At 39.5% G+C, this 24,436-nt stretch overlaps 1 protein-coding gene across 3 annotated transcripts in view; it reads right to left on the bottom strand.

Annotated features, from left to right (window-relative positions):
* Positions 1–24,436, bottom strand: part of ADAMTSL3 (ADAMTS like 3) — a 355,448-nt gene that overhangs the window by 218,934 nt on the left and 112,078 nt on the right. For all 3 annotated transcript variants that reach the window (XR_007149622.1, XM_047846695.1, XM_047846696.1), the window contains exon 5: positions 5,422–5,467. Coding sequence is in view for 2 of the 3 variants with exons in the window: in XM_047846695.1 (XP_047702651.1) it covers positions 5,422–5,467 (46 nt within the window). In the remaining variant the exon portion in view is untranslated. The remainder of the gene's footprint in view (positions 1–5,421; positions 5,468–24,436) is intronic.

Here is a 24,436-nt window from a genome sequence, read left to right as displayed (position 1 = left end):
CAGAGATTAGGAGGAGAAGAGGAAGAAGGAGAGGAATGGAGGACAAAACGGGTAACAACTAGCACCCATTCAAGGACCATCCTAAAGACAGAGATCGCTTCTCCCTCCTAAAGCTATGAAAATGCATAAACCATTCTCATGGACAACTGAGGGAGAAACGCCAAGACAGGGAGATTACCTAAGACACACAGCATTTCTATGCAAAAGAGATAGACCATTACCTAGGGGATGATTTATATAATAGGACTGAACCAAGCTTTAATTTGGATTATATATTTAGGTAATTCTTCCCAGATAACCAGTGAGTAGGGACTTAGGGGAAATGCGATTTCTGTTGTAAGCAAATTCTAAAATTTTATTTTGTCTTCATATCCAAGCTGTACTAGCTGTACTAGGAGGTAAATTTGGGGATCCTGTTATATAACTGATGCCAAAATTTCCAGCCCGGAAATAAATTACTGCGAGTGACCGTTATAAAAAGCCGCAGTTAGCAAATGACGCATCATGGAAAAATGATATTTCAGATGAGATTTAAGGGATGGCATGATGTGAATGGGACAACACGCGGGAAACTACAAAAGCGACAGAGAAACAGCAGAAATACATTTAGTGGCTATGAGGGACAGGGAAGGGACTTGTCCAGTGAGGGTAGAAGTGACGAGCTCAATACGGAAAAGTCTAACCAGTTTCCGGAAGTCCCTGAAAGCAAGTGAGGGGAATTAAAAGCAATAAGGATTCACGGAGGGGACTGGCACAGAAAACACGGCATTTTAGGAGGGCCGGTGTGATGGCCGATGGACGGGGGTAGGAGCCGCGACAATAGAAAGCAAAGAACACCTCTCAGGGGAAACCGCCAGGAATTAGCCATCCATAGGACCCATGGTAGGAAGAGTCTCTCGAGGGTCACATCAAATGTTGCCTCGTCTAGAAAGCCACCAGGGACCCCACGGTGCTGAGTTAACCATTTCTCCCCATCTGCGCTCACAGAAAAATGCGCTCATGCTTGCAAAACCACTCTCAGCCAATTATGATAGACTCATTTTTAAAGGTATTTTCCCTTTGCCCTCTTCCAGCATTGCCTTTGGTACCATACTAATAAAAAACGAGTAGTCAAATTCAAGCATTAGAACTCCTTGCTGACGCATATGACTTCCTTTGGAAAGTCTCCACTGGTTCTGGGATACGCCTGATAAGGAAAACTCTCTCCCGAGGCCCCAGGGGCCTGGCCCTGGCTGTGAGGGTCTTTGCTGAGCACGACTGGAGGGTTATCTATGAAGACAGCAGGTAGCTGGGATTAGGGGATGCTCCCCTAATCCTACAGGCCCTCAGCCCAAAGCACCATGTTCCCTGACAGAATGAAGCCAGGGAGAGCCGCAGAACCACAGCCTGATTTTTCAGGGAGGGCAGCGTGGTCCTCGTTTCCTGGCCATGCCTCCTGTTCCTGTACACGGGGAGTGGAATCTCTCCTTCTAGGGCCTCTGATGTGTGTGCCGAATGCATCCACACTTCATAACGAAAGGATATTCGATCTTCGAGCGCCTGGAGCCTGTCGTTCTCAGATATCTTCTACTGAAGTGGGCACAAGTCAGGAACGCGGCTGTCGGGGTCCGTCCGCATCAAGCCAGATCCTCCCCTGTGCCGGGGACCCCCTGGGCCACTGAAGTGGAAAGCCCATGCCACGGAGGGCTTCATTTCCATGACTTCCCTCAGCTGCTTCTCCTCGTCCTTTCTCTGCTGTTCCCTGATCTCTGTCCCTGGCCGACTGTGAATCTTCAGGAGGTCTCTCCTGCAGCTTCTGTAACAGTGTCTGAAAGGGGAACGTTCTGGCAACCGCCCCTGCCAGTCAGTCATGTGTTAGTGGGTCGGGAAGAGCAGCCATGTCTTAAACCACCGTCCGTAGTGTTATCCCATCCCCTAACAAAGCTCAAGACCTTTCAGGCTCCTTTCCAAGAGGCAGGCTGGTGTAGCAGAGTGCTTAACGCTGGCACCCCAGAGCCTGGGGGTGGACTGCCTGGGCTTTAATTCAGCTCTGTGGCCTTGGGCAGGTTACCTAAATCTCCCCCTGTGTATGAGTGGATATAAAAATAATACCTACTTTGTAGAGATGCTATGAGGACTATCATGGGTTTGTTCGTGGTCGGGCACTTAGAGTAATGCCTGCACTTAGGAAGTACTTAATAAGTGTGATCTATTATTATCATTATCATTATCATTAGTGATTTTTGCTAACAGTTAAAAAGCTTCTGCACATAGATGACAAACTCTGTGGTTCTGAGGCTGAGAGCTTGAGGCTTCAGACAAGGAGGAACAGAAGTACGAGCCATCTCCGGGATGGGATGGAACAGTAGGTCCCTGGGGCTCACTGGCAGTGACCTCTGATCCTCCACGGAGGCAGCCTCCCTGATCACTGAGATGGTGAGTTCCCTCTGGTGGGAATGGGAGGTTTCGCGGCCCGATGGGATAGGCTCTCAGGCCCCAGAGCTATAGGTGTGGACATCTCTGAACCACAAGGCAAATCTCCCTCATAAGAGGGCTTTATCATGGAATCACAAAAGGCAGCTTCCTTCAGAAAAGTGGGTGACGGGCCCCATCTCCAGGGACACGGGAAGCCACTGGCTGCCGTGCCAGCATGGCCCGCCTTCAGCCGGGACACTGAATGACAGCGAGAAGCTGGGGTGCACTGATGGGAGCCCGGTTCCCTCTCTCCTGGAGGTAGGTCATAGACTGGTCCCCCTCCTGCCCTCTGCACCACCCTGCGCGACACAGAAGTGGCGATTTCAAAAGGGAGATTCTAAACCCCAATTAACAAAGCAGGAGGCAGGGCACCTGAGTGGTTCGGGCAGTCAAGCATCCAACTCTTGGTTTCGGCTCAGGTCACGATCTCACAGTTCATGGGATCGCGCCCCACACTGGGCTCTGCGCTGACAGCACGGAGCCTGCTCGGGATTCCGTCTCTCCCTCTCTCTGCCTCTTCCCTACTGGTGCTCTCACCGTCTCTCTCAAAATAAATAAATAAACATAAAAAAATAATAAAGCAGGAAGCAACTCCAGAAAAGACGTGACTATCTTTGTGCCCCGAGTTCATGGGGTTACTTCACTTATGGCACTTGACCTCCTTGTGACGTTTCTATGTATATTCCCAGGAACGTACTGTATATCTCTCCCGCAAAAGAACAGACTCCTCAGAGATCCCCAGCAGCTGGGGCTGCACGGACCCCCTCTGGTCTGCAGGAGGACTTGAGCACGCACGACTGCACCCCACGGCCGTGAAGGACTTGCCACAACCCCCCTTCCTTGCCTAAAAGGAATTCGGTGGAAAAACTCTGAGCTTGCGATGGCAGGCATGGAGATCAACACCACATTCTTATGAAATCTCTGTAAGGACTCCAACGCTGAGAACTACAAGGAGCAACATTCACACTGCTCTCCTCTCTGCTGGTCACCACCTTCTACACATGTATTTCTCCCCAGCCTAGAAGCTGGTAAAGGTTCCTGCAGGATCCTCCCAGAGGGGCCCTCAGTTAGAGACCACTGAGGGGCCCCAAGTCCCACGGAGCCTCAGGGGCATGGGATCTTCACTCGAGTGCACCAAAGTCCTAGCCCTTGTACCTGAGATGTGGTAGGCTGTAGTAGATTACGTTGTGTGCCCACATTGTATGACCGACACTCCCAGACCCTCGTAACACTTGTGTTGAAGAAGATGCCTTCCTGGAATTCGCGAGAGCACAGAGCACACACAGACACGCACGCACACAGAGACCCAAGAATGAAACCTCAAACTGCCACACCTTGATCTGGGCATTTAAAATGAATTCTCCTAGGGGCGCCTAGATGGCTCAGTTGGTTGAGCGCCCAACACTTGATTTCAGATCATGTCATGATCCCAGGGTTGCAGGATTGAGCCCCACATCGGTCTCTGCACTTAGTGTAGAGCCTACTTAAGATTCTCTCTCTCTCTCTCTCTCTCTCTCAAAAAAAAAAAAAAACCTAAATATAAAAAACAATTTAAAAAAATAGGCACCCAGGCAAAAGGCAGTAGACCTAACTGCCTCTTAGATAAAACCCTTAGGTTGTTAATGAATTCACGTGCTTGTATAGGAGACAATGCTAGACTGGGTTTGCATCCACGTGCCCACCTTTGTGCCGAGGTCAATCTCTCTGCCTTTGGTGCCCCAACCTGGACCTCAGCTCATTGAATTAAGCATCATGCACACGTGTGTGTTCCGATTCCTTGGACCTCTATCTGGTCGTAGGACATGTGAAATCTATTTGCCTTGTCACCCAAAATTTCTCCGAGGATATAATGGACACCAATCTGGCCGCCCAAGGCCTGAGTGATATTGGAGTTTGCCCAATAAATAAGTGCCCATGTTACCCACTTAAATTTGAAACCAGCTGTAAGAGAAAGAAAAACACTTCTGCTTGGTCACTGATAAAAACCGCAAACACGGCTGAGCCCCGCAGCCAGAAGGTCTCGCTCACACTGTGTGCCCAGGGCTGCTCCCCCAGGAAAAGTTTTGGTCTGCGGAAGACAAGCACTCAGACAAGACTTCTGTCTCACACTGGCCCAGGACAGAGAAGGGAGAGACAGGGACAAAGCCCCAGTGAGTAAAATTTTTTAAATAAATTAATCACAACCAAGGGAGGAAAATGGACTTACAGAAAATCTAAATCTCACTTAGATTTCCAGATTCTCATAGTTTCCTTTTATTTCCCTTCATTTTGATTTGGGTACACGTCGCTAACAAGGGAAATGTTTTAAGTGGAAATAGGATTGGTTCCTTCTGATATCTATTTTGCATTTTCAGATCTGTCAAGCAAAATGTCTGCATTTTGTTTTTAAGTGCTCAGCGTTGAAGAATAAGAGTGAGGTTTCTAAACCCATCCCTATGTGGGATTTTCTTGCATCACCTATAGAGCGCTCTTAACACATTTTGCAGTGGGCGGGACAGGTGGTTTGGAGCAGGGAAAGGAAGCAGAGACCAGTTCAAGTCTGTGCTCTTCCTCTGACACCCTTGGAAAATAATCTTACTTCTCTCAGCCCCAGGCCCCCTCATTTGCAAAAAAGAAATAACCACACCTCATCTGCCTACATCTCAGAGACCGTGTGAAGGTCCAATGACATACCGTACCTAAGAGCACTTTGAACTCTGAAGGTGTTTTACAGGTATTAGGTATTGTTTCGATGAATTCAGAAATTATTAAATAATTGCCAAATAAGTTTATACATTTGAAATGGCCTCAAAAGGTAGTAGAAATGGAAAGCACGAGATATACAAAAATCTGTTGCCAATTAAAAAATACTTAAATTTTCCACAAAGGGTACCAAGAAGCCATTAGCTTTATAGTACACATTATAATATTCTAACTTAAAACATGAACTTATTTTATTGGATTATACATTTGTGTTATAGAACTTACATGGTTGCTGCACGTCTTGTATCGAATATTCTGCCCTTCGCAATTCCTAGAGGAAAAAAGGGGACAAAGAAATGATTTCATAGAAGTGGCAAGCAGCACAAAAGAAAAAAAGGGAAGGGAAGGGCAGGGAAGGGAAGGGAAGGGAAGGGAAGGAAAGGAAAGATTAAAAAAAAGAAAAGAAGGACGGAGAAGGAAGGGAGGGAGGGAGGGAGGAAGAACAATAAATACAAGGTGATACCGATAAAACTTTTATTGTTCGTGTCACCTCAGAGATTCAAAGTTTAAATTCTAAGAAATAACTTTCAGAAATCAGGAGGGCAAAAAAAGTCTCATGAAAGTGTCACTTTAAAGAGAGTGAATTCTTGGGGCGCCTGGGTGGCGCAGTCGGTTGAGCGTCCGACTTCAGCCAGGTCACGATCTCGCGGTCCGGGAGTTCGAGCCCCGCATCAGGCTCTGGGCTGATGGCTCAGAGCCTGGAGCCTGTTTCCGATTCTGTGTCTCCCTCTCTCTCTGCCCCTCCCCCGTTCATGCTCTGTCTCTCTCTGTCCCAAAAATAAATAAACGTTGAAAAAAAAAATTTTTTTTAAAGAGAGTGAATTCTTGAGCTGAATTAATGTAATGAAATTACTTATGTGCAGTGTTTACTCTGGGATCCATATGACCACTGAAATGAACGTGTGTGCATACTTGAACTACGGGTAGAAGCATTTGGGCACCACGCCCCCCACTCACTGAAGCAACCTCAGTCAGCCGCGCATTCCGTGACCTCCTTCTCTAATCAATACGATGATCTCGGCGAGAAATCTGCTTGAGGCGATGCGTCCACTTCTGATTTCGACTACTGGCCTTACCAAATGGATACTACGAAATAGGGTCCGGGGGGGCTTTCTCGGGAAACCAGTACCGTAGGGTCTGAAGTCACATACAGGTTTGAGAATCCTCTAGAAAGGATCACCGCGTACCGTATCCTCCCCTCCAGGCACTGGTTCTAGAACTTTGCCACTCATTCTCTGAGCAGATTTTTCCTTGGATGTTTGAAGTTCCCTGTGGCAGGAACTTTCCCCAGTCAGCGCTCGCTGGTCTATAGTTTATATTATTAACTCCTTAAAGTTATCCGATCCACTAATGGCACCTCTCCCAACTTTTCAGTTAACGTGTTTTTACCTCTGGTATTCCTGGTCAGTTCAATGGCAGATTTGCAGCAAAGAAAGCTAACCACAGGCTTCACTCATCACCTTGTGTTAAAAGTCAACTGATACTATTTCAATTGTTTTAAAATATTTAGCCCTAGAAGAAGAGAAATCTTTACCAAGTGGATCTGATTTTTTGCTGGTATGGCTTAAATAAGAGCCTATATGAAATGATTCACAATCTGTTTCGGCAATATACAATTCACGGCACACGCTGACGATTCTATTTTTATTGATTACAAAAAGAGTAAGTGAACACTAATAACATGCCAAGAAGTATAAAGGAGGATGATCGATCTTTCCAAATCCCATCACCAAGATTTATACTCTCCATATTTTGGCATCCAATCATCCAGTGTTTCTGCATGATTTACTGACAGATGTGAAAGCATACTACTAATTCAACTTTGTATTAGTTTTGATCTAAGATAGCAAACATTCCTCCCGCTTTACTACTAATTCTTTGAAGAAATTCTTTTAAGAACTACATAAAAGTCCATTATGCAGACATCACACTTTTTATAGTTTTGAATTTAAAGTTTTCTTCACTGTGGTAAAATCCACATAACACAAATTTACGTCTTAACCATTTTTAGGTCTACAACTCAGCATTAAGTATATCCATATTGTAATACAAACATTACCTTTCATGGTTATTTATGCTGCCTCCTTTTCCCCCCGTAGTTTTTAAATTTACATACGGTGAAATTCACTTTGGCGGGGGGGCGGTGTACAATTTTATGAGGTTTTACAAATCCACCCTCCCCCGACTCGTTTGCTTTTCACGTAGCGATTACTTTGTATTTTATTATGTCTCCTGAGTTTTGATCCCGCGTTTCACTTCTCCTTCCTTTGCCATCCTTCTCAAACTGCCCCTTCCCCACTTATGTCTCATATCATATTCATGTTCCTTTCTGTTGCATTTGCAGAATGTACCCCTCATGGAAGTGAGAAGGCATACGGGAGGAAGTCTGGGGGTGAAAAAATAAAAGCATCATAGCTGCCTCCGAAAGCATTATCTACATGATAGTTAAATTTCTGAACTTGAAGGCAGACAAGGTATCCGATTAGTTGCCCCTTGTTAATGTAATTCTCATGACTTTGGGATGAGAACACCTTCCCAGATGTTACTGTAAAAGGCTGATCCGGTCTTGGTATTTTGTAACACTTCCTATATCCTTTTTTTGTGTGTCTTGTCATAGGTATATGGCTCTGAAATTTATTAAACCTTCAGTGAGGCTACATCAAACTTTAAATATTCAAGAAGCACCACACTGGGAGGCTGGCGGGAAAACAGTATTAGGGTGGAGAAGGCTCTCTCTTGGTCAAGGGGAAGTGACGCCATTCTCCTGGGAGACAACAGCTATGCCAGTGGACAAGGTCATGTACTTACATAACTTATTTCATTGTGCTTTTTATGTGTGGAAAAAAAGAAGAAAATAAATTACAGAGAAAGTGAAAGGGTAATTTAAAGTACTCTGTTTATTTTGGAAAGGCCCCGAATGAGGAAAGCAGCTAATAGATTAGGGAAGTGATAACCAAAACTTTTGAACCATGCTGACTTGGAACCCTAAAAAGCTTTTAATTCTCATTTCCAGAGAGCAGGAAAATGGCAAAGACACATTTTAAGAGAGTATCTGAATTGATCTAAATACTGATATCCAAAAAATGTCAAAACTTAGGAAGCATGGAGTTTTCTCTAAAAGCGTTTTGGGACTTCAAAAAAATTATCCCAGATGCATTTTTCCCAACTGCTTGACTTCAGCCATCTAAATGAAAAACAAAATTACTTTGAGAAGAAGTTTAAAACTAAAAGGAAAGAGCCTATGAGGTGAAAACAGCTGATGATTGTGTCTCAGGTCTGCTGTGTGGCCCATATAGTCATGGTCCACACCCCACGGTCCCGATTATAAGCCTAGCATCCAGGAGGCATGAACTTGTACCCCAACTGGTGAGCCTGAAAACCTACATGTGAAACATCAGTGTATCTCCACTACAAATCCCACCACAACAGCAGCAAAATGGTATGGAAACAGCATTTTACCGCATGAATTCTCAAAATATAAAGGACCATTCCGGATTCATCCTTCTCCAGCAACTTCTTACCAGGAAGTACTATGTACCAGGATGTGGATATAAAGATTCAGGGACACTATCTCTCAATTCCCCTAACACATCAGTAGTTATATATATATATACATATATATATATGTATATATATATATATAAAAATATATATATATTTTGTATATATGTATATATATGTATGTATGTACATATGTATATGTATATATATATGTATATATATATATAAAAAAAATATATATATATAACTACTGGGTTAAAAAAAATATATATATATATATATAACTACTGGGTTAAAATATATATATATATATATATATACATATATATATATATATATATATATAAAACTACTGGGTTAAAATATATATACATATATATATATATTTTAACCCAGTAGTTTTATATATATATATATATATATATATATATATATATATATATATATATATTTTTTTTTTTTTTTTAACCCAACCATCTGGCCAACATTTTTAATGTTCTACCTAGCACACAGTAAACTCGCTGACTGGTCTCTATTGATGTGGCTTTGGTTACAATTTAGCATGAAAATGAATCACCATTTTATGAAACAGGCATAACATGAAATGCAAGTTATTTTAAAGTTAAGGACACTGGAGTCCTAATTCCCCAAGCAGGAACCTGCCAGCTTATTCTGGAAATAATTCCTTTGTCCTGCAGCAACTGAGCTACAGAAATATTGCTTCCAAGTTTTTAATTTCATTCTAATTATTATATGCAAGAGCTAATGGTTATCAGGAGTATATGAAAATTCAAGAACATCATTTCACAATTATGTATTTTCTATCCATTACAACATTCATAACACCCTGAAATTGGAGATTTTTGAAGCCATAAATTTATGAATATATAAAAAACATATGTTGATTCCACAGGAGGATACATTAAAAACATTAATAAAATTTCCCCGGAGTTTATAGCAGGATAATTTATTACATTCATTTGATGATATATTGACTCAAACACTAGTGTCTTAAAGACTGAGAAGCATGTGTCTGAAGAATAAAAATATATTAATTTTTTAAATAGTAGTTAACTTAAATCTGTGCTCCCCATGGCTGGCAGTTGACTAGAATATCAAGTTACAAATTTCTGCAAGACAGACATTCTGGCTGGGGCACGCTTTGCAGTGCAAAAGAAATGACTGTGTATTTAAATATAATCAAAGTCTGAAAAAAAAATTATCCACAAAAAATAAATGAGCAAAAGAGCCACATTCATCCCCTTCCCTAAATCATGAATTTAATTCACTTCAATAAGTGCCCCGATAACAACAGAGGGCACTGAAATGCTTTCAAAAGCTTTGGGATGGCTTTTTGTTTGATTTTGTATGTAACCACCTCCATATTCCTTTTCCAAGAAAAACTGACCACAGAGCTCAATATTCATGAAGACTTAACAACTCTCTAAGGCTGTTCTAGGCTAAAAAGACCTGATAAGCTTTCCAAGGGAAGGAGGTTTCCTTCTCAATCACCTCGGAGTACTTTCAAAACGACAGTAAAAGTTCTTAATATGTGAGTGGGTCACGAGTGATTAGTTTGATGCTGCCTGAAAGACGGGGAGCAGGGATGAGTGAACTAGTAACAAATCCGCTGCAAATTTAATTTTTATGCAGAGAAATAACGTTGCTGTCCCCAGTTCTTATGGAAGACACGGAGCGAGTGGGTGTGCCATCGGCCTGCCCCCATACCAGGAACCAAGCTGGAACAGGACATATATTGCCATGCATTTATCTTATATTTAATTCTCTCATTTAACTTTTTTATGTTTTTCTAAAGTTTGGTTGTTGTTGTTGTTGTTTGTTGTTGTTTTTAATTTTTTTTTTCAACGTTTATTTTTGGGACAGAGAGAGACAGAGCATGAACGGGGGAGGGGCAGAGAGAGAGGAAGACACAGAATCGGAAACAAGCTCCAGGCTCCGAGCCATCAGCCCAGAGCCTGACGGCGGGGCTCGAACTCCCGGACCGCGAGATCATGACCTGGCTGAAGTCGGACGCTTAGCAGACTGCGCCACCCAGGCGCCCCTGTTGTTGTTGTTTTAAGAGAGACAGAGGGAGGGGCCGACAGAGAGAGAAGCAGGCTCTGTGCCATCAGCACAGAGCCCGACATGGGGCTTGAACCCACAAACTCTGAGATCATGACCTGAGCCAAAATCAAGAGTTGGGTGCTTAACCAACTGAGTCACCCAGGCGCCCCCCCATTTAATTTTTTTAATATTTGATTAGGATCTTTTCTAGCCTGACCTATTTTTTTCAAATTAGATGAGCTCAGGGAATAAACAAATGTGGAGATTCTCAGGCCTAAGAGCAAGTTTCAGAATACAGCCTAAGATTTGTGCATAAATAAACTAAAAAAAAAAAAATTAAAATCCTTAAAAAAATGAAAAAAAATAAGTAAGTACTACTTTGGAGATGGGCACTCAAAACATAGTAGCAATATTTAGGGTTGAATTGTTTTGTGTTCTTACAAGTATTTTATTATGAAATGTTTTAAGCCCACAATAAAAGAATGATACAAACTCATACATACACCAGCAAGCTTCATCATTTCTTAAAGTGTTCTTCAGATTTACTTATCACTTATTTATCTATCTATCTAATCTATCTATAGTAGGTATCTATCATCCATCCATCTTATCTATCTAATCTATCTATAGTAGGCATCTATCATCTATCTATCTATCTATCTATCTATCTATCTATCTATCTATCTATCTACCTACCTACCTACCTACCTACCTATCTATCTTAGTTTAAAGTAGGCTTCATGCCCAGTGTGGAGCCCAACGAGGGACTTGAATTTACAACCCTGAGATCAAGACCTGAGCTGAGATCAAGAGTCAGACGCTCAGCTGACTGAGCCACCCAGGCGTCTCTCTTTGGATTTATTTTTGAGAAATCTATCATTACAAATATGGGAGATGCTCTCTGCCAATCCTCCTCAATCCTATTTCCCTGCCTCCCTCTGCAGAGACAACTAATTAAATGGTATCACAGTGTGCATAATCTTCCACAGCTTGATTTTTAAAATTTGTATAGACACTATGTTTTTGAAAATATCCACGTGGATAGATGCAACTCTAATTTATTTGTTTTTATGGTTCCATAGTAACCCAATGTATAAATACACCACCATTAATTTATCAATTCTTTTTATTTTCTATTGATCAATTTTCCTAAAGTTTTTGAAGATTCTGCAATAAGCAATCTCACACAACCACCTTAGGCATATCTGCACGTATTTCTCTGGGATATATACCTGCGTGGGACCGCCCTGTTGTGGGCATTTACAGCTTCACTGCTACTAGATATTGACAACTTGCTCTTTAAAGTGAGAATACTAATTTTCACCCCAGTTTGTAGCACAGAAAGGTTCTAGCTTTTACATGCCTAGGTCAATATTCAGCATTTTATTTTATTTTATCTTAATTTATTTTGAGAGAGAGAGAGAGAGAGCAAGCAGGGGAGGGACAAGAAGAGAGGGAGACAGAATCCCAAGCAGGCTCCGCACTGTCAGCACAGAGTCCAATGCAGGGCTTGAACTCACAAACCATGAGATCATGACCTGAGCCAAACTCAAGAATCAGATGCTTAATCAATTAAAGCCACCTAGGCACCCCAATATTTGGCATTTAAAAACTTATAAAGTTTTTCCCAATACGAAGAACATAAAATATCTCACTTTGTATTCTTTTGCATCTTTTTGGTAATGAGGTTAATTTTGTCATTTGTTTTTGACGATGCAGAGTTTCCCATTCACATCCTTTCTTCAGTTTTCTACAGCTTTGGTTTCGGTTTACTGTTAAGTAGAAGTTATTTAAATATTTCAGACACCAGTCCCTTATTGGCTATATTCACTGTCAAGAGCCTCCTACTCTAGGCTTTTCTTTTGGCTTATAGTACATTTTTATGATACAGAAGTGCTTGTGTAGTGTGCTTGAATTTATCAATATTTTCCTTTGTAACTTAAACTCTTTGTATCTTAATTAAGGAATAATTCACTACCCAGAGATCATAAAGACATTCTCTGGTATTTTCTTCTAAATATTTTCAAGCTTTGCTTTTCATACGTAGACTCTAACAAACCTAGAATGTATTTTTTATGTGCATTGACATTTTCTAATATTTTCACTTTGTATATCAATAATCATAGGTGATCCCCATATATTGAATATCCACCCTTTCTCCACAAATTTTTAATGCCACCTCTAATATATAGCAAACTTCTATATATGCATGTTTTTGTTTCTTGCATCTCCATTTTGCTATATTTCATTACATTTTGCTATTATTTGTGCCTTGGCTACTACTGTAGTTAAATATTTTAAATTTTAGTATCGGGGCAAGTTGCTCATTGTGTTGTTTGAAAAACTGTTTTCATTACCTTTGCATTTCCATTTGATTCTTTTTTTTAAATTTTTTAAACATTTATTCATTTTTGAGAAACAGAGCGCAAACAGAAGAGAGTCAGAGAGAGAGGTAGACACAGAATCCAAAGCAGGCTCCAGGCTCCGAGTTGTCAGCACAGAGCCCGATGTGGAGCTTGAACCCGTGAACCACGAGATCATGACCTGGGCCGAAGTCAGACGCCCAACTGACTGAGCCACCCAGGCGCCCCTCCATTTGATTCTTAGAATTGGTATTACACTTAATTTAAAGATTAATTTTAGGGGGAAAGTTGGCATTTTTATGATGTGACTTTCTATTTATGAACATATTACATCTCACCATTTATTTAGATGAGATTTTAACTTTTTCAAAAAGGTCTTGTACATCTACTGAATATTTTACAAGGTACCTTATATTTTGTTAGTAGTATAAATGGCATCTTTTTGAAATTTTGCTTTCTTGGTTCTTGCTACTGTACAAGAATACAGTTGTTATGTGTACATTAATCTTGTTTCCAGTAATGGGACCCTTATTAGTCCTATTTTTTTAATGTGGAGATATTCTTAGATGTTCTCTTAGACAATCAGGTAGTCTCTGAATCATGAGAACTTTATTTCTTCCTTTCTAATTCTTATACTAATAAGTATTTCCAATACTTTGTATTTCTTTTTCTTGCCTTATTACACTGACTAGGACCCCAAATACAATAACAAATATAAACAATGACAGCCAAGCATCCTTATTTTATACCTAATATCAGAGAAAGTACAGTAACATTTTATTCGGAAGGAGGATATTTACCATAGACCAAAAGAGCACACCTCTATTTCTACTTTGCTAAATTTTTCTTCTCAATTATTAAAAAAGTTGCATGGATTTAGATAACTGTAATTTTTCTCTTATATCATCAATGCTGTGCTTGATGGTGCTTACTCATGGCAAATGTTTCCTTTTGTATTATGTATTTTAGGATTGCAAGCTAATCTTAAATAAGGGATCTACTGATAGGAATAGGAATCCCATATGGTCTGCCTTGGTGGTCTGTCCCTCCATATCTTTTACTACTGCTAGTAGCTTCATACTATCAAGGGTTACAAGACCACTTTTCACATTAATTTCTCACCTCAAAGCTTCCACAATAATATGGGATATATTCATTAATTCAATATACCCGATATATGTAAATCAATATGCATGTACCTCAAACTCTTGGAAGAACAGGTCTATTGTTCCAAAGTGGAAACTTTTTTAAATTCAGTGTTGAAACCAAGAATCTAAAATTCTCTCTGCTGGCATATGGCTCCCCCTTTTTTTTGCAGGGCTGGGGGGGTCCTAGTCCATCTTTTTAGTAAACATATGTACTTCAAAAGTCCTGCCTTTATATTATGGTTGGAGTTCCTACACTGTGCCTCATATACACTCAAGACCTGATCTCTTGTGAAAATGAAGGAATTAAAACTCAACAGCCTGAGTTCTGGAGACCAACAGAACCCCTCTCCATTTTCACGTAGGCATAGAATCAGGTATGCACTGACTGGTCTGGCATTCAGGTACCTCTATGTTTTTTTTGGTTCTGTTGATTTCCTTTATTTCTTGTAGGTTCACCTTCACTTTTTCATTAAAACTTTTAATGTTATGTTTTTTTTTAAATCCAAGTATGATTGACATACAACATTAGATTAGTTTTGGGTATACAATAGAGCGATTCAACAATTCTATACATTACTCAATGGTTACCAGGAGGAGCACATTATCTATTTTACCCATCCCCCACTCTCCTCACTTCTGGCAACCACCAGTTTGTTCTCTGTACTTAAGAGTCTGTTTTGTTTTGTTTTGTTTTTGTCTTTTTCCTCTGTTATATTTCTTAAATTCCACACACGAATGAAATATTATGCTATTTGTCTTTCTCTGATGGACATATTTCACTTAGCATTATACCCTCCTGCTCCATCCATGTTGTTGAAAATGGCAAGATTTCATTCTTTTTCATGGTTGAGTACTATTCTATTTTTATATGTACCACATCTTTTTTAGCCATTCATCTATAGATGGACACTTGGGTGGCTTCCATATTTTAGCTATTATAAGTAATGCTGAAACAAACAGAGGAGTATTTTTAGTGTTTTCATTTTCTTTGGGTAAATCACTCAGTATGGAATTACTGGATCATATGGTAATTCTATTTTTAATTTTTTTGAGGAACATCCACACTGTTTTCTACAGTAACTGCACAGTTAGCATTCCACATCAGCCATAGAAATATTTTTCTAGATATGTCTCCTCTGGAAAGAGAAACAAAAGCAAAACTAAACTCCTGGGACCGCAAAAAACTAAAAAGCTTTTGCAAAGGAAACCATCAACAAAAAACAAAAAGGGTATCTATTTAATAAGAGAACATATTTGCAAATGATATACCCAAGAAGAGGCTTATTCCAAAAATATATAAAGAGTTTACACAACTCAACACCAAAAAAAGAAATAATCCAATTAAAAATTGGCAGAGGACCTGAATAGACATTTTTCCAGAGAAGACACACAGATGGCTGACACATTAAGTAGATGCTCAACACGGCTAATCGTGAGGGGAATGCAAATTAAAACCACAATGAGATATCACTCTACACCTGTCAGGATGGCTGAAATCAAAATACAAGTAGTAACAAGTGTTGGCGAAGATGTGGAGAAAAAGGAAACTTCAAGCACTGTTGGTGAGAAGGCTTTATTTTTTAAAGCAGTTTTAGGTTCACAGCAAATTGAGGGGAAGGTTCAGAGAGTTCCCATACTCATCTCTCTGCCCCTATAGAAGCATAGCTTCCCGATTATCAACATCCCCAACCAGAGTGGTACCTTCTTTACAACTGATGAATCTACAATGACACATTATAATCACCCGAAGTCCATAGGTTATGTTATGGTTAATTCTTGAGGTTTATCCAGTAGGTTTAGGTTTGAACATAAGTATATCAACATGTATCCATCATTATGGCATCACAGAGAACATTTTCACTGCCATAAAAATCCTCTGTGCCTTGCCAATTCATCCCTCCCCCACCCCCAACACCTTACAACCACAGTCTCCATAGTTTTGCCTTTTCCACAATGTCATACAGTTAGAACCACAGTATGAAGCCTTCCAGATTGGCTGCCTGCACTTAGGAGTATGCATTTAAGGTTCCTACATGTCTTTCCATGGCTTAATAGCCCATTTCTTTTTAGCAATAAATAACATTCCATTGTCTGGATGGACCACAGTTTGTTTATCCATTCCTCTCCTGAAGAGCATTTTGGTTGCTTCCACGTTTTGGTAATTATGAATAAAGCTGCTACAGACATCCGTGTGCAGGTTTTTGAGTAGCTATCAGCTTTCAACTCTTTTGGTAAATACCAAGGTTTTTGAGTAGCTATCAGCTTTCAACTCTTTTGGTAAATACCAATAGAGTGGTAAAAGTATGTCTAGTTTTGCAAGAAACTGCTAAACCACCTTCAAAGGTGGCTGCACCATTTTGCATTCCCACCAGCCACCGTGTTGTTCCTGTTGTCCCACATCCTCGCCAGCGTGTGGTGTTGTCAGTGTTTCAGATTTTAGCCACCTAATAGATGTGTAGTGGTGATTCACTGTTGCTTAATTTGCATTTCTCTGATGACATACAATGGGTGGTATTTTTCCACATGTTTATTTGCCATCTGCATATCTTCTTTGGTGCAGTGCCTATGAAGGAATTTGGCCCATTTTTCAATTAGGTTGTCCATTTTCTTATCGTTGAAGAAAATCTTTTTACAGATCTTTGTATATTTCTTTATCAGATGTGTCTTTTGCAAATATTTTCTCCCAGTCTGAGGTTTCCCTTCTCATTCTCTTGGCATTGTCTTTTGCAGAGCAGAATGTTTTAATTTCAATGAAGTGCCTATGGTAGTGTATCTAAAGTCATTGTCATTGCCATACTGACGGTCATCCTTATATTCTCCTATGCTATCTTCTAGAATATAGTTCTGTGTTATATTTATGTATAGGATGATCCATTTTGAGTTAACTTTTATGAATGATGCAAATATGTGTCTAAATTCTGTTTTTTTTGTATGAAAATGTCCAGTCGTTCCACACCATATTTTGAAGAGACTATCTTTGCTCCATTGTACTGCCTTTGCTCCTTTGTCAAAGATCACTTAACTATATTTATGTGGATCTATTTCTGGGCTCTCTATCCTGTTCCACTGACCTATTTGTTTATTCTTTCACCAATACCATATTGTCTTGATTATGGCAGCTTTAGAGTAAATCTAGACATCAGATAGTGTCAATCCTCCGACACTGTCCTTCGGCTTCAATATTTTGTTGGCTATTCTGGGTCTGCCTCTCCACATACATTTTAAAATCAGTTTGTCAATATCTTACAAAATAACTTGCTGGGATTCTGATTGGGATTGCACTGAATCTATAGACCAGGTTGGGAGGAACTGACATCTTCACATTATTAAGTCTTTCTATCCATGAACATGGAATAACTCTTCATTCGGTTTTATTATTTTTTTAAAAGATTTATATTCTATTTTACCTGGCATTTCCAGGAGTTTTTTTTTCTAACTAAATTAAATCTTTTATTTAAAAATAAGTGTAAATCACATGCATTTGTAAGAAATAATGAAAAGAGATCCCACGTACAGTTGACCTTATTTCCCTCGATGTTAACATCTTGCAAAAGTATAGAACAATAACATAATCAGGATACCGACATTTATACAGTCAAAATAAAGAACGTTTGTATCACCACAAGGATCCTTCAAGTTGTCTTTAATAACTGTAGTACTTTCTTTCTTCTCATGTTTACCTCCTCCTTAATACCTGGCAACTACTAATCTGTTCTCTGTTTCTATTTGTTGTTGTTGTTGTTGTTATTTTAAGAATACTACATAGTTTGCAACATTTGGAGAATGGCTTTTTTACCTCAGCAATTTCTGTGTTAATTCATTCTGGTTGTCGCATGTATCACTGGCTCATTTGTTTTTATTGCTGCATAGTATTCCATGGTGTGAAAGCACCCCGCTCTAACTATTCACTCACTGAAGGGCATCTGAGTTATTTCCTCTTTTGGGATGAGTAAAGCTGCTATAAATATTCATGTACTGGGGCGCCTGGGTGGCCCAGTCGGTTGAGCGTCCGACCTCAGCCAGGTCACGATCTCGCGGTCCGTGAGTTCGGCCCCCGCGTTGGGCTCTGGGCTGATGGCTCAGAGCCTGGAGCCTGTTTCCGATTCTGTGTCTCCCTCTCTCTCTGCCCCTCCCCCATTCATGCTCTGTCTCTCTCTGTCCCAAAAATAAATAAACGTTGAAAAAAAATTAAAAAAAAAATTCATGTACAAGTTTTTGTGTGAACACAGTATTCACTTCTCTGCTAAAAATGCCCAGGAGTACTCCTGATGGGTTGTATGTTTACTTTTTAAAGAAACTGTTTTTCACAGTGACTATACCATTTTACTTTCCCATCACCAATGTATCAGTGATATGGTTTCTCTGTATCCTTGCCAGCATCTCAAGATGTCACTATTTTTCTTAGCCAAGCTACATATGTAATGATATCTCATTGTGGTTTTAATTTGCATTTCCCTAATAGACAGTGATGGTAAGCATCTTTTCATGTCCTTATTTGCTATACATGCATCCTCTTTGGTGAAACATCTGTTTGTGTCTTTGTTCATTTTCTAATTGGATTGTGTGTTTTTTTTAATCATTGATTTTTAAGAGTTCTTAAGTTAGATTACTAGTCCTTTGTCAGATAGGTGGTTTGCAAATATTTTCTCTCACTGATCTATATGTTTATCCCTCTGACAATATCACAGCTTTAATTAGTAGCTATATAATAAGACTTTACATCAGGTGGACTGAATCCTCCTACTCTGTTTTTTTCTTTTCTCCAAAATTGTTTTAGCTATTCCAGGGCCTATGCCTTCCCATATAAATTTTAGAATAATGTTGTTTTGGAATAATTATTTTAGAATAATCTACAAAAAATCCTCCCAGAATTTTGAGAGAAATTAGGTTAAACCTGTAAATCAATCTGGGGAGAACTGACATCTTTCCTACGTTGAATCTTCCAACCCATGAACATAACCTCTCCATTAGTTTGGATCTTTGATTTCTTTCCTCAGAACTCTGCAGTGCTCAGCATACGAGTCCTGTACATATTCTGTTAGATTTACAACTAAGCATTTAACTTTTTTTTTTGAGTGATTGTAAATAGTATTATATTTTTAATTTCACTTTTTATGTACTCATCACTAACAAGAAAAATAAAATAGATTTTTGTATGTTTATTTGGCATCCTCTGACCTTGACAAACTCACTTTTTTAGTTCTAGGAATTATTTTGTAGATTCCTTGAGATTTTCTACATAGACAAATAAGAACAGTTTCATTTTCTTCTTTTGGACTGATACATCTTTTATTTTCTTCCCTTATTGTACTGGGTTGAACCAGAGTGGTGAAAATAGACTCTCTTGCCTTATTCTTGATCTTAGAGAGTCTTTACCATCAATCATAATATACAGTATTAAGTATAATTTTTAGATACTTTTTTATCAAGTTGAGGAAGCTCCCTCCATTCCTATTTTTCTGAGAGTTCCTTATCATGAACTGGTGTTGACTTTTATCAAATACTTTTTCTGCATCAACTGATATGCTTCTATGAAGTTTTTCTTCTTTTTTAAAAAAAATTTTAACGTTCATTTATTTTTGAGAGAGAGAGAAAGAGAGAGAGAGCAGGGGAGGGGTAGAGAGAGTGAGGGAAACAGAATCTGAAGCAGGCTCCAGACTCTGAGCTGTCAGCACAGAGCCTGACGTGGGGCTCAAACCCACGAACCATGAGATTGTGACCTGAGCCAAAGTCAGATGCTTAATCGACTGAACCACCTAGGCACCTTGAATGTTTCTTCATTAGCTTGATAACTAAGTTGGTTACAATGACTGACTTTCAAATACTGAACCAGCCATACATCCTTGAAATTAACCCCACTTGGTCATAGTGTATAATTCTTTTTATACATTTCTAAATATTATTTGATAGTATTTTTTAAATAATTTTTACACCTATATTTATGTGGAATATTGGTCTGTAGCTTTATTTTTTTGTATCGTCTTTACCTGGTTTTGATATCAGAGTGATACTATATTCATAAAATGAATTGGGAGGTATTCTCTCCTCTTCTGTTTTCTGGAAAAAAATGTGTGGAATTGGTGTAAATTCCTCTTAAACACTTGGTAGAATTCATCAGTGAAACAATCTTGGCCTGGAGACTTTTTGGGGGTACATAGTTTTTACATTATGAATTCAATTTCCATAATAGCTATGGAGCTACATATTCCTTCATATTAAGGATATGTTTGGATTTCACAGACTGAAGAAAGAAAATCCAAAGACAGCAGTGGGGAATTTTTAAAAGCAATTCAATTTGCTCTGCAGAATTCACAAAAGGCTCCAGAAAAGGCACATCAGATATTTCTGGAAGTGGGATAAAGTTGGGGCCAAAAACAGTAAAACTCGTTGAAAGTCTGCCCAAGGAGCAGTTAGACTCCCAGCTCTCCTTCCTTCCTTTGGCAAAATGCTGCATGTTATTATCTAAAGACAGTAAAACAAAAAGTTTTCCAGACTGAGAGATAACTGGGTTCAATTAAGGGCAAAGGTAACCATACTGAAAACAAGGATTAAATTTAAAAATTCATCTATTTAGTGCTAAGACCATAGTTTTCAGCTCCACTGGTTTCCAGACTATTGGAATCAAGAGATCCCTGTCTGGGGGCATCTGGGTGGCTCAGTCAGTTAAGGGTCCAACTCTTGGTTTTGGCTCAGGTCACGATCTCATTATTCATGAGATCAAGCCCCATTTCAGGCTCTGTGCTAACAGCTTGGGATTCATGATCTCTCTCTCTCTCTCTCAAAATAATAAACATTTTAAAAAAAGATCCTTATCTGACAAGACAGACCAGCCCAAAATAAAACACCTAGAGCATCATTAGGTAATAAGATAGATTAGCCACACCCCCTACAATCAAGCTCACAATTATTTTTCTTAAATATGAACAAATAAGGATCACCGGAAATCTTACAAAAGTCTCTAACATGAACCACAATGACATACATGAAATAGAAAACTGTGATTTGGAAGGAACTAAGGCTATGTGAGAAGAAAACTTTGTCCTCAAAAAGTCTATTTATATACTCAGAAACAAAAGAAAATATATTGCATCTGGAAATCAGGGACAGAATGCTATATTCTTTTTAACTCGAGGAACAAAAAATATCTCAGAAAAAGAAAACAGAGAGAGAATATGTGTGTGTATACATATATATATGTATATATATAAAATATAGAACATATATTCTATATATAATATATAGAATATTCTAGAATATATATATATATACGTGTGTGTGTGTGTGTGTGTGTGTGTGTATACACACACATATACATATACATTTAGAATACTTGTCAAGCTGGAAAATAAGTTTAGGTAAATTTCCCAGAAAATAGGGCAAATGAACAAAGAGAAGAAAATAAAAAATCTAATATCTGAATAATAGGAGTTTCAACAAGAGAGAACAGAAAAAAATGAAGAGGAGAAATCATCAAAGAAATAATTCAAGACTGAAAGGAATAAATTTTCATAGTGAAAGAATCCATGGTGAGTACATACAACGGACCAAAACAGACCCACATCAAGATACAGCATGATAACATTTCAGAGAACTAGGAGACAAATGCTTCTCTACACATCCAGAGAGGAGGAAAAAAGAACAGGAAATCAGGATGCCTTCGGATGTCACAATATCACCACTGTATATTGGAAGACGGTGAAGCAATGCCTTCGAGTTTCTAAGGGAAAATAATTTTTATATAATCCTATTTCTCGAAAATCATCCTTCAACTTTGAGAGTAAAATAAAGACATTTTCAAATATCCAGGGAGCTCCTGAAAAATGTACTAATTAAAAAGAACGAGGAAGTTAAGGGGGAAAAAAGAGAGAAAAAGAGAGAGAAGTGATGGGGGAACAGGAGATCTAACCCAGGAGAGAGGTAGATGGCGTTCCCGGGATGACAGTACGATGAAACGCAGGACACCCTGAGCTCCTAGCTATAGAGGCAACTAGCTCAGCTTAAAAAGCTGTTAGGAACTCTCCAGGAGGGAAATCCAAGAGAAAGAAGATGAAGGAGAATGAAAATTAGAAAAATGAGTGAAAATCCGAATAACTATTTTTTTTTAATTAGTGATAAAAATGTACAAAACTAAGAAAACAAATGAGCCAATTTTGGATTCTAGAGAAAAGAAAAATACACTCTGGAAAGGAAAAATAGCCATGCTATTTTACATCACTCAGCTGTGAGTAGTAGAAAGATCACAGTTGTAATAATTTATTTTATTTAGCGTTTTTTTGGTTTTTTTTTCCTTTGAGAGACAGAGAGAGTGTGAGCAGGGGAGGGGCAGAGACAGAGAGACACACACACACACACACACACACACACACACACACACACACAGAATCCGTAGCAGGCTCCAGGCTCTGAGCTGTCAGTTCTGAGCCTGTTGCAGGGCTTGAACCCATGAACTGTGAGATCATGACCTGAGCTGACGTCAGACGCTCAACCGACTGAGCCACCCAGGTGCCCCATAAGTTGTAATAATTTAAACCCTGAACAGTGGTCTAGCCAAAGCTGCACATGACACTGAGACGAGGAACTAAAAGAGAGTATTTGCACGTGTGTGTGTGCATGCGAACGTATGTACATGCACAGTCCGGGAACAAGAAATGTGAAACATTGCTAAATTCCGCATCTTCTGAAATAAGAAGCTAAGAGATAATGCCCACAACTGAACAATCAAGAAGTTGCAAAAGAAGCGTTAGGAATTGAGAATAAATATAAAAATAATCAGCCGCCCCTGGGGAATCAAACAACGGCAGGAAGGGGACCAGGAGATTGTTGCTTTTCACCTCAAGCCTAGATGAGCTATTTGGCTGTTTAAACTATATTCCTGTACATCTCTGAAAAAATAAATAAACATGTATAAGCTTTTTTACAAATCTCACTGTAAAAAGTCCATATTCCCCAACACAGCTGTCAATATTCTTCACCAAATGAACCACGCTTCCCCATCCCACAGACCTGCACTATAGTCAAACAGGCTTTTTTCTAAATCAGCCCTGGGATTTATTAATTCAGTTATTTATTTGTAAAATAAAATTTACTAAATTTCCAATATATGTCAGCAGTAACACGGAACATAAAGTAAAGGGCTGAAAGAAACAATCCACACCACGTCAGTTTAGTCTCGACTGTGGAGAACAGAAAAATAAAACAACACGGTGGAAGAAACACTCTCATAAAAACACTCACAAGATCCCAAGGAAGCACAGAAGAGGTGCACATAACCCAGGAAAGGGTAGGGATTGCCAACGAATGCTTAACGGAAGAAACGAGGATTCAAAGGCGTTTTCAAGGTCGGCTATGTGTCAACCAGGAAAAGGAGAAAAAGATGCTTTAGTCAGAAAGAAGGAGCATTGACCAAAAAAAACAAAAAAGTTGATAGTGAGCTCACATTCACCCACCCATTCAGTTAGCACTGTTTGGGTCCCAATATTATGTCAGATACTACGTTAGGCGTTGGAGTGGGGAAGTGTTTGACCCTTCCCTAAAAGGAATCCTTTTTGCCAACAATTTAAAAGGCACAAAAGACAAACATCAAAGCTACAGCAAGGCATCAAAATAGACTTCCTAAATGAGGATGACCCTGAACACTAAGTATGAACTAGCCAGATATCATACTTAAAAAAAAAGACAAAAGTCTGCCTGATGCGATGCAAGTGATTAAGGCAACTGATACACAAAAGGACCAGGTTTAATGTGAAGGAAAGAGTGTAAGGTAAGAAATATGCCACAGGAGCATTTTAAAACTTCATTAGAAGTCAACAGATCTCTGGGGCGCCTGGGTGGCGCAGTCGGTTAAGCGTCCGACTTCAGCCAGGTCACGATCTCGCGGCCCGTGAGTTCGAGCCCCGCGTCAGGCTCTGGGCTGATGGCTCGGAGCCTGGAGCCTGTTTCTGATTCTGTGTCTCCCTCTCTCTCTGCCCCTCCCCCGTTCATGCTCTGTCTCTCTCTGTCCCAAAAATAAAAAAAAAAGAAGTCAACAGATCTCTGTCTCTCTCTCTGTGTCTGTCTCTGTCTCTGTCTCTCTCTCCCTCTCTCTCTCTCTCTCACACACACACACACACACACACACACACACACACACACACAAATTCAAGTGGCAAGGATCTTGAAAAATCG

The sequence above is a fragment of the Prionailurus viverrinus genome, unplaced genomic scaffold (genome assembly GCF_022837055.1).
Source record: "Prionailurus viverrinus isolate Anna unplaced genomic scaffold, UM_Priviv_1.0 scaffold_40, whole genome shotgun sequence".
Lineage (NCBI taxonomy): Eukaryota > Metazoa > Chordata > Mammalia > Carnivora > Felidae > Prionailurus > Prionailurus viverrinus.
The sequence above is the reverse complement of the archived record's forward strand: the minus strand, read 5'-3'. Positions and strand labels throughout refer to the sequence as shown.